The 11339-nt window shown below is 33.5% G+C and overlaps 1 protein-coding gene across 1 annotated transcript; it reads left to right on the top strand.

Moving 5' to 3' along the window:
• The first annotated feature begins 2557 nt into the window (after window positions 1-2557).
• Window positions 2558-10524, top strand: LOC126890082 (E3 ubiquitin-protein ligase RNF12-B-like). The gene is made up of 2 exons (XM_050658920.1): window positions 2558-2675; window positions 9933-10524. The coding sequence occupies exons 1-2, from the start codon at window positions 2664-2666 to the stop codon at window positions 10386-10388; spliced, it is 468 nt and encodes a 155-aa protein (XP_050514877.1). The 5' UTR covers window positions 2558-2663; the 3' UTR covers window positions 10389-10524.
• The last annotated feature ends 815 nt before the right edge of the window (window positions 10525-11339 follow it).

Below are 11339 nucleotides of genomic sequence, written 5' to 3'. Positions count from 1 at the left end.
TTTATCAGTTGTGGCTGAGCTTTCCTTACTGCATGTTCCAGTGCGAAGTTAAACAGCAGGGGGCGAGAGGATCTCCTTGTCTAAGCCCGGTGTCAATGAGGAATTCCTCCGACGTGGTGCTGCCAATTCTGATTCATGCGGAAGCGTACTCCGTGCTCACCTTCGGTAATCGTAATAGCTTTCCAGGTACTCCCATTTCTACCATAGTCTCCCACAATGCTTTCCTGCTAACAGAATCGTAAGCTTGTTTGAAGTCCACGAAGATTTGGTGTACATCGCGGTTGAATTCCCAGTTTTTTTCCAACACCTGGCGTAGGACGAAGATTTGGTCTATGGTTGACCGTCCCGGTCTGAATCCGCTTTGGTAGTCGTCTGTTATTTCCTTTGCGTATGGAGTTAGTCTTCTAAACAGTATTATGGATATTATGTATGTTGTATTAATTAACGATATTCTTCTATAGTTCCGACGTATTTGTTTGTCTCCCTTCTTGTAAATAGGTATTATATGGCTTTCGTGCCAGTGTTTTGGGTATTTCTTCTCTTTCCCAGACTTCTCTTATAAGATGATATATCTCAAGATGTAGTTTTTCTCCCCCTTTTTCTAGTAGTTCCGCCTGTATGCCGTCTGGGCCTGGGGCTTTATCGTTTTTTAGGGACGAATTTGCGGACTTTACTTCAGCTAGTGTGAGCCCATTAACCTTTCATTTCCATGTTCTGTTTTTGACACGATCATAAATTTAGTTTTTTTCTAGTTTATTTTTAGTCCGTATCAAATGCAATAATCATTAATTCTATTTAGTAATTCTTGTAGCGATTCCAGGGTGTCTGCCATTATAGCGGTGTCATCATCGAATCTTATGTTATTTACTATTCTTTCGTTTATTGAGATTCCATCACTTAGCTCCGCTATCACTTCCTGAAATATGGCTTCACTGTATAGGTTAAACAGTAGTGGCGACAGAACACAACCCTGTCTCACCCCTCTCTTAATATCAATATTCTCGGATTCTTGTTGTTCTATCTTTATATTGGCCTTTTGATTCCAATACAGATTTATGATAATTCGTTAACCTCGTCTGTCTATATCTCTGTTTTTCAATAATTCTATTAGTTTTTCATGTCGGATCCTGTTGAACACTTTTTCGAAGTCGATGAAACAGGAATAAATATCCAGGTTCATATCTAAGCATCTTTGAGAGAGGACATTAAACGCAAACAATGCCTCTCTTGTTCCAAGTCCTTTGCGGAACCCAAATTGGGTATCATCCATATAATATTCTAGCTTTCTGTATAATCTTCCATGAATCACCTTTAGAAATATTTTGAGGGTATGGCTTATTAATGATATTGTCCTATGGGCCGAACAATCTTTGGCATATATTGTTTTTGGTATTGTTACAAAGGTGGACACCAACCATTCCTGAGGGATTTTTCCGGTTTTATATAATTCATTAAACAGATCCAGTAGTACAGGTAGAGTTTCATCGTCTAGACATTTCAGTAATTCCGCAGGTATTTCGTCTGGATCTACAGTTTTTCCGTTTTTTGCGTTTCGTATTGCTTGTTAGGTTTCCTCCATTATGATCTCTGGTCCCGTTTCGCTGTCGATTTCTTCCGGTTCTTGTCTATTATTCTCAAACAGATCTGTTATGTATGTCTTCCAATTTTTTAATTTCTCCGTGACTTCTATAATAATTTTTCCATATATTATGTCTTTAAGAAGGCCATCTTTCATTTTTCGCTGTGTGTTTGTGATTTTCTTTATTTTCTTGTGCATATTAAAGCTATCATACTTTTTAGAATATTCTTCTACATTGATTTTCCAGCCAGGTGGATATGGCCTCTTTTATTTTCTTTCCTATTAATATCTGTATTTCCTTGTATTTTGACTTACTCCTGCCTTTTTGTTTCCTTCTTTCCTCCATTAGCTCTAGGATTTCTGAAGTCATCCATCTCTGATTTTTTATTATTTTTGTGGGTAATATCTTCTTTCCTGCCTCTACTAACGTTTCTTGTATCACGTTCCATTTGTCATTAACATCTGTTGTTTTTATCACGTCTTGTTTTATTTTCTTTAAGTTATCATTTATTTCTTGTTTTAGCCTCTGACGTACATGTCCTTCTTTTATATTTGAGAATTCAAAGGTTTGAAGTTTTTCTTTTGCCTGCATAATCATTTAGCTTCTCTCGTTTTAGTTTTGTAATGCTCTTTACTTTTTTCTGCAATACTGGTATTTAGACTTATAGTTTTACCTATTTTTATAAATAGCACAATTATTAAACAGTTCTTATCAATGTAATCTACTGCTACACTTTTTTATTAATCTAATTATTTATTCACGATTTTTATTTCATATAGGATACAAAATCCTCTCAAAAAAATAGAAAGTCCCGTTCTGTCACACTGCAATTCTAAATCGATCAACCTATCAAATCTACAAGTCATAAAGCAAAATTTCTAAATGCAAAAAACCACATTGGACTATTTTTGATGATTATATCATTCTAATATCTTAGGATGGTCATGGACACGGACAATCTGTGAGGGATGCAGTGAAAGTAGTGAAAGAATCAGATCGGTATATAAAGCGAACTTTCCTTAACCGAACCATCAGTTGATTCACTCATCTTAAGCTTTACACAACTTACCCAAGCAAGTTACAATGAATTACTTTGTAAGTTTCTTTCATATATTTTGTGTTTAATTACGCAGTGAAGTGGTATTATGAAAAAAAGTGTCTTAGTGTTTGGTCGTGTAACTCATAGTGAATTTATTTATAAATATTGGTTTTATTTTTGAAAATAGTTTGCAAAAATAAAACATGATATTGTAACAACAAAACAATTCAGTTACATTATTTTTTTAATTTTTTACAAAATTGTCATTTCGTTTATTAAATTTACGGTCTCATTTTTTTAAAAGACACTTTTTTGTTAATATTTTAGCTTAGTGCATGTTAAATTGCTAAATACATAAAGTACAAAATTCACAATATTTGAAACCTTGAAAAAAGCAAGATCAAATAATTTCTTTATAATTGTTATTCTTTTTTTTTTCAATATCAATTTAGCTACTTAATTATAATTTAAAATGGTTTCTCCTGTGTATTTGCATAATTATTATCTATGAGATTTATTTTATTTTATTACCCTGAAAAATACCTGTGTATCAAAAATTTAAGATTGATTCTTGATTTAATGGTGAGCTCATTACACTAAATATTATTAGAAGAGTTTTTTGTTAAAACAATAATTAACGTAACAATATTTCCTATGGTAAACAAAATAGATTATGTGCCATTTATACAAAAAATTAGAGCATCTAGAGTTATTGTTTTAAAAGACGTACAGAGTCGATTTCGCTTTGTTTGAATCAGTCATTTTTTCCAAGGGTTTAAAAAAATTTAATTTTTTTATTCGTTCGCTGTTCTCACTTATGCATTTTGAAATATGTTCTATGTGTTCTATTCGGTCCCCCAATTTTGATATATGTGTTTATTTCATATTTTTTGCATAATAAGGAGTAAGTGGTAAATAATTTTAATATCTCACGTCTGTAATATTTTATTTTACCATAAATCGCTCATTTTTCCACATTCTATCAATTTAAGTTATATCATTTTATTTATTTGTATTATTTATTCGTTTATACCAGTCTCATTAAGAGATATTTCTGTATTCTGCATTCAAAAATTAATTTCTATAATTTGAAAACCTATTTCCCTCAACTCTCATATCTGTCTATATCTCAACAAATTCGTGATATTAATTTTATCTGCATATTTAATAATATTAATATACCGCTGTATTTTTTACACTCCATTTTGAGACTTTTTTTTTAAATAAATAATAATTAAATTAATTTTAATTAAATTAAATAAATAAATAAAATAAATAATTATTAGATAAAAGGCATTATATTTAATTTGGATTCAGATAATTTTTTTTAAATAATTATTATTTTGCGGTAGCTGACATTTAGTGAAAACCTATCGGACTTCCATTGTTACTATGATAATTAAATAGTGAAATAAAACTAGTACATTTCTAAGGACACTCCTGAAAATTTGTTGATATTCAACCAACAATTTGGATACATTTTCTTATTCAATTTATTAATTTATTTCTTAGCATATCTTCTGTAAGTTATTAAGTTAAGATACTTTATTCTGTTATTTCACAAACCCATTTATTCCCGGATTGTCCAGCTATTTCATCGGCCCAACACCATATTATTTTATCTTAGTTTATAGTACGTTCTTTAAGGGTAAAATATTGCAAAAACTCTAAATTTTAAAGAACTGCTTGGATTGACATGAAATTTGGCATACACACAATACACATAGCTAACAAGTTAAAGAAAAAAAAGTGATATTGTGCCGATGTGTGCTTTTGCCCTAGGGGTGAGTTTCATCCCCTTTATACTGAAGTGAGAATCTCAAAGGTCGGCAAAATACGCTTATACAGCTGTTAGTTATGATCTTATCATTTGATGAAAAATTCTTTCCACTCATGAATTCAGAGAGGCAGACAAACAGGGGTAATCTTAGTCGCACGAAGAAGAAGACTCATGAATTCTATTAGGTATTCAAACGTATTATAATAATCGCTACGGGCGAAATCTGGTAAATATGGTGGATGCTCTAACAATTCGAACTTTAATTCGGATTTTATCCATTATCAAAATCCTCACATGAAATGGTGTATTGTTCTGATGAAAAATTATTTTTTTCTTCTGCAAACCGGGACTTTTTTACGATTCTTTTGTAACAGATTAATAGGAAACTTCACACATATTCATATGAAGAGTGTAAATATAACCTAAACAAATTTGGGAACACCCTCTCTTATCGAACCGCAAAATTTATGGAAGAGTAATATTATTCTTCGCACCTGGTCGAATTTCTTATTTTATTTCTACTTGTATCTAATTGTAATTTCTTTGCATCTACAAACGAATACACTAATAAAACGGTACGGCAACACAACTTATTTCGAATTTTACAATAGTATCTGCAACGTAATTCTGTATAATTTCTCTGGAATACGTTGGAAACCTAGGTAAAATAGTCCAATAAAAATAAATTCCCGTTAATTGTCCAGACAGCTCAATTTCCAAAAGCCGTTTCCATTTTATAAAAACAACGGCATATAAATTCTTTCGACTTGGAGAATTTAATGAAAAAGTGTGCGACGTCGGCGCCCGAATCGTCCAATTAATTACTTTACCTTCGTCAAAATAATTTACAGACCGACAGAAACAAATCTCATGCGGTTTCTCAATTAAAACCGAATCAATTAGAACTTATCAGAGCAGTGCCAATTTTCGCGAACAATTCATTTACATGAACAAAGCATGAACAAAGAAACTTCAAAAGCATGCACCGGAATCGGTGCTAACGGAACGATGCGTTTATCGCGTAGAGATGGGCGCGAAGCGTTACAATCCTACAGGTTAAAAAGTTCATTATCTCTTATTTATTTATTCTATCTTCATTCATTACCAATTACCCCAAAAAGAGTATTTGTTTAGCGTATGGACTTTTGAGTACGATAAAAATACACAAATACATATATATGCAAATACTAAAATAAAATAAAACTATAATCGTCATCATTATTCTTTGCCTTATCCCTATGCGGGGTCGGTTTCCCTAATTGCATTTCTCCACACAATTCTATCGTGGGTCATATCAATAATAATACCCTTTACCAACATGTCCTGCCTAATCGTCTCCCCCCAGATCTTTTTGGTCTTCCTCTCCTACATTTTCCAGGAATCTGCACTCCAGCAATTCTTTGTATTGGGTGATAAACATCTTGATGTTGAACATGACCAAACCATCTTAACGTATACGCTCTTTCATTTTGGCATCAATTGGTGCCACACCTAGATTTCCCCTAATATACTAATTTTTAATTTTATCCTTTTTTGTTACTCCACTCATCCATCTAAGCATTCTTATTTCCGTCACATGCATTCGTTGTTCATCTTTTTTCCGTACATCCTAGCCGGTCTTATGGCTGTTTTATTGAATTTTCCTTTCAGCTTCATTTGAATTTTTCTGTCACATAACACAGCACTCGCTTCCTTCCTTTTCATCCATCCAGCCCTAATTCTACTACATGCATCTTCATATATTTTTCTATTACTCTGTAATACCGATCCTATGTACTTAAAACTATTGCTTTTCACAATCATTTCAGCATCCAAAGATACCATTTTATTTGTTGTAACTCCATCTTTAAATGGACATTCCAAATACTCTGTTTTTGTCCTACTAAGTTTTAAACCTTTTTGCTCCAGAGCTTGTCTCCACTGTTCCAGTTTTTTCTAAGTCTCCTTCACCATTTCCTAATAACACTACGTTATCAGCATACATTATGCTGATGTATGATTAAAATGTAACTAAAAAATATTAATCTTTTATTTACACAACCACTCAACTGCTTCTGTAGAATATTCCAAAAAGTCCTGGAGGTTTCCACAATCGCACTGTGCACTTTCCCCATGGCCCCATTTGAACAGGGACTCAGCAATTTAGATTTCGATTTCTCGTAGGTAGGCGATATAGCCTCGCACAGGTAGACCGGGGCCGATTTGATCCTATGAAGCCTTGAGTTTAGCTGGATATCTGGATATACTCCGATTCTATTTGTGCTACCCATCCAGTTCACCATTGTTAATATATAAATATATTATCAATGTATCACCAATTATTCGGGCACTCCTGATTGGAGGATTTCTAGATCTCAGTCGCTTGTGCTGTTTTGTGAAGTGTAGTATAATATCTTGACGAGTTGGTAATTGTACGTCAGCCTAGCTGATGGATTTTCTAGTGCTCTTTCACTAATGCTACTGTACGGTGTAGATCTGTTGGAGCAGTGTTACTCAAAATAGGAGCCATCTCACTAAGGTTAATTTTATTATTCAAGTAAATTTTTCTGACGTTTTGATTCTTGGACATCAAATTTGTTGGTTTGTCCACTGTTTAGCCGCACTGGGGCACCATATTCAGTCACTGAAAAGAACATAGCTAAAGCATAGGTCCGAAGAGTATCCACAGAAACTTCCCGTTGTTCCAGCCAGTATTGTTATTGTATTTTTCCTTTTCCTTAGTTTACTGGCTGCGTTTCTAAGATGACTTTAGAATGTTAGATTTCTTTCAAGTATTCCTCCTATATATTAGAGGTCCTTGTTATTTTTGAGTATCAGATACAGATATACTGAAATACAGAGGCTGCATCATTTAGAGTTACATTGAGAGTGTCTCCTGCAAGTTGACTAGACAGATGAAAGAGCATGGTTTCAATTTTGCTTCTCATGCGGTTTCTCAATTAAAACTCAATCAATTAGAACTTATCAGAGCAGTGCAAATTTTCGCGAACAATTCATTCACATGAACAAAGCATGAATACAGAAACTTCAAAGGTTTGCACCGGAATCAGTGCTAACTGAACGATGCGTTTATCGCGTAGAGATGGGCGCGGCACGTTACGATCTAAAAGGTTAAAAAGCTCACCTTTTGCTTCATTATTTGTTAGTTATTTATTATGTCTTCATTCACTACCATGGGTCATAAATGATGGTGACAAGCCCTTCGATTTAAATGAATGTGTGGGTAATAATGAAATGTTAAATGAAATACTAAAATACATCTTCATCTTCGACTTTTCCTATTATGAGTTCGCCGTTTCGTTCTCCACAGCACTATAATCTGCGTCACCTTCTTTGAGGTCTTTGTCTATCATAGGATTTCATATCTACGTTTTCCATCTTATAACAGGTCTTCTTCCTGACGGAAATTTTCCCATTAAGTCCAGTTCCCCTGTTCGTATTTTTATTTCGTATTGGTGTTGTCATGGGCGAGAATTCATAACATTCATCACTATGCTCTAAAAGATCCATTTTTTGTTTTATTTCGGTTAGATTGATGTTCCATGTCACTCCATAGAGTACTTTCTTGGCTTGCTTTCCTCGTGCTATTTTCATTTCTATATCTATTTTCATAGTGACTCGACTTATCATTTTTTAGCCTAAACACACAAGTAACCTTCTTCTTCTTTTTGTATAGACATGGCTCTACCTGTTTTTTCAATGTGCCTCTTAAGTTGTCGTTCCATCGTTTTCATGGTCTTCCCACTGATCGTGTTCCAATTGGGGAACCGTCTCTCGCTGTCTTTACTACTCTATTTCTTGTCATTCGGCCTTGTGTGATCATTCCATTCCATTCTTCTTGATTGGCAAGGTTAGCAACCTACCAATCGGAAAAAAAATACTGCTCAAAGAAACAATGTGAAGCCTCAAAAGTAGTCTAAATATGTCATTTATCTAATTTTGTCGCACCGTATGCCACAGTACTTAGCACCAATGTTTTATATATTAGGTTTGTTCCAACACAACGAAAACCTTCATGAAACAATCACGAAACTGCGCGTAGATAGCGAAATAATACGTTCTATGGGTTATCTTGTTTACTGCGCAGTTTCGTGATCGTTTCATGACTGTTTTTCGGTCTTATAATAGTCGATATGACGTTCAAGCTGTGTAATGTTGACTCCATCAATTTTCTCAATAATGAAATTGATCAACCACTTCAATAAAATAACTTTATAAAATACGCCCACTATAATAATAACCATTTCCTAATAATTACATTGACAGTACACATTCCAACGTACGTTTTACTTAACCTTTAACCACAGGCGCTGGCGTATTTCGTACGCCAGATATAAGAATTCTACTGCAAATATGTTTAAAAATTTAGTTTTTGACTTTGTTTATCTATCTAACCTATCACTAGAATGTGCTTTACAACTGGTTATAGTTTCGTTATAATCGGAGTTCTGGGAAGATCGTAATTTACAGTTTATTATTTGTTGTTTCCGGTGGTGGACAATATACGCCACAATTACATTAATATAAGTAGTAATATAAATACATATTTCAATTGTTTTATAGTCATTATGACACAAAATATATTTTTCTTTATAAACAATACTTTTTAGCATGTAAAAAATCACATTTAAAAAAAATATTTAGTAATTTTATTTATTATGGAATCAGATTCCAGTTATAAATTCCAATTGACTTACTGAGAAGGAACTCCAAGTATTCGCTGATGCCGAATAAGGTTTATAACAAACAACTGAGTATTTTCTAAAAAAAAAATAAACAAATCTGCTGTTTTTTTTTGGTGTATTTTCTTGTGGCGTATAAAGTAAGCCACGCGTGTAGTTATGTTATAATTTGATGCGCGAGTAGTTAAAGGTTAATGTTTTCATTTAACTTGTTTGCAAATAAATCATTATGCTTGTGCAGAGATCCTTTGGAAAAACAATATATAAACTCCCATCTTCATTAAATATTAGAAATTGTTTACTGTTCTATGTGTTCATGACACTACTTGGAGATAATTGGATGACTTTCATCTTACCTTCGCTCCTTGAGCGTCTATTCATTTATAGTCACATATTTGATCTTGAACATCGAACGCCAGAAGATACTTTCACTAAATCAGTATCAGTCTACATGCTGCTTTCTTTATTAAAATTATATCTTTTCAATGGTTGAGTAATTAATAAACTAATGCGACAGAAGGAAGTAGGTTTTTAATGTACTGGGTGTGTTTATCAGATTAGGATTTAAAATTGTTAGAGAAAACGAAAATTGATGAGATACATAATTATGCTAATTTTGAATATCAGTAAAATTTAAATCGCTAAAAACATCGGTTATGAAAATTAAATTATTCATCTTTTGAACAACAAATGTAAAATTCTACTAATTTGTCTTAATAGTATTTCATAATATATACAATGTACATATGTAGGTACAACATTTTTCTGTTTAAAAGTACACTACTTTATTATATTACATAGAAATATTAGTCAAAAACCAATAACTAAAAATTCTTTTGTTTTCCTTTCAGTTGTATGTATCATTCTTAGTGGCTCTCGCAACCGTAAATGCCGGTTACGCAGGCAGTTACGGAGGTCATGAAGGCTATGGTGGAGACCACGGCGGCCATGATATTTCCCACACGGTGGAAATTACCAAACACGTGCCAATTCCTGTCTACAAACACGAAGCAGTACCAATTCCCCACACCATTCCAGTTCCAGTGCCAAAACCAGTAGCAGTACCAGTACCACAACCTTACCCCGTCCACATCAAAGTTCCCCAACCTATTGCCGTACCTGTCATCAAAACCATCACCATTCCCGTAGAGAAACCAGTACCTTACAAGGTTGAAAAGGAAATCCCATACCACGTTGAGAAACCAGTACCAGTTCCAGTAGAAAAACACGTACCCATCAGAATCCCCAAGCCAGTACCCGTCAAAGTTCCAGTTTACAAAGTTGTGTACCACCATAGCAAACACTAAGTGGAAGACGCAAGACTGATACAATTTCATCTCTTTCATCTTATCTACTTCATTTCATCTTAGTCACTTGTTATTGTTGCCTTGTTAATTTTTTATTGTTAAATCTTATTGTTGAATAGATTTATAATTTTTTAAATTTGTACGTTTATTACAAAGCTTATTCCTTTAATTCCTTTAAAAGGTAAGAGTCATGGTAAAAGGATTCCTTAAAAATACTATATATATCAAGAGAAAGAGCATAGAAACGGATGAGGTAGTTTGCAGATGAAAAAAATCTTGGATCCAAATATAGGACAGATGATACCATTAAATATTGTAAGATCTAACGCGCTACCTGAAATAATAGCAAACACTGCATTCATGATAGACAAGGCGAAAACGGCGGGTTCGAAGGGAAAAATATTCCCATGAGATTTTTTTGCATAATCACATTCGTGAGACATCCCTGAATAAGGTTCAAGAAGTCGCCCATGTGAAAAGTGGGCCAATTTTTTTTTAAAAATTTTTTTTAATCAAATTGCAAGAATCAATATTTTTGGCCTGAACAATTTTTTCTTTAATTTTTTGGACCATTCTGGACAAAAAAGGTCTCTTATAATTTTTCCCTAAAGTTGATCGTTTTCGACTTATAAGCAATTTAAAATTGAAAAAAACGAAAAATGACGATTTTCAAGGCTTAATAACTCGGTTAAAAGTTATTAATATGAAAGTCAATTTATGACTAAATCAAAGTTTAAAGCCCCCCCCCCCCCCTACAAGATCCTGAAGAAATTTTTGTCATTATTTTTTTACTAAGCTGTTATTTTTAAGTAATAATAATAAGCGCTATGCACGTGTGCGGGGCTGTAAATGCTGAGTGCGAGAGAGACGCCATTCCAGCAGTCCAATTGGGCATCTTACTCGCACTCACATTTACAGCAGCGTCATTACGATCTAACCAGTCATTGTTAT

Source organism: Diabrotica virgifera, chromosome 8, assembly GCF_917563875.1.
Source record: "Diabrotica virgifera virgifera chromosome 8, PGI_DIABVI_V3a".
NCBI classification, from domain to species: domain Eukaryota; kingdom Metazoa; phylum Arthropoda; class Insecta; order Coleoptera; family Chrysomelidae; genus Diabrotica; species Diabrotica virgifera.
The sequence above is the reverse complement of the archived record's forward strand: the minus strand, read 5'-3'. Positions and strand labels throughout refer to the sequence as shown.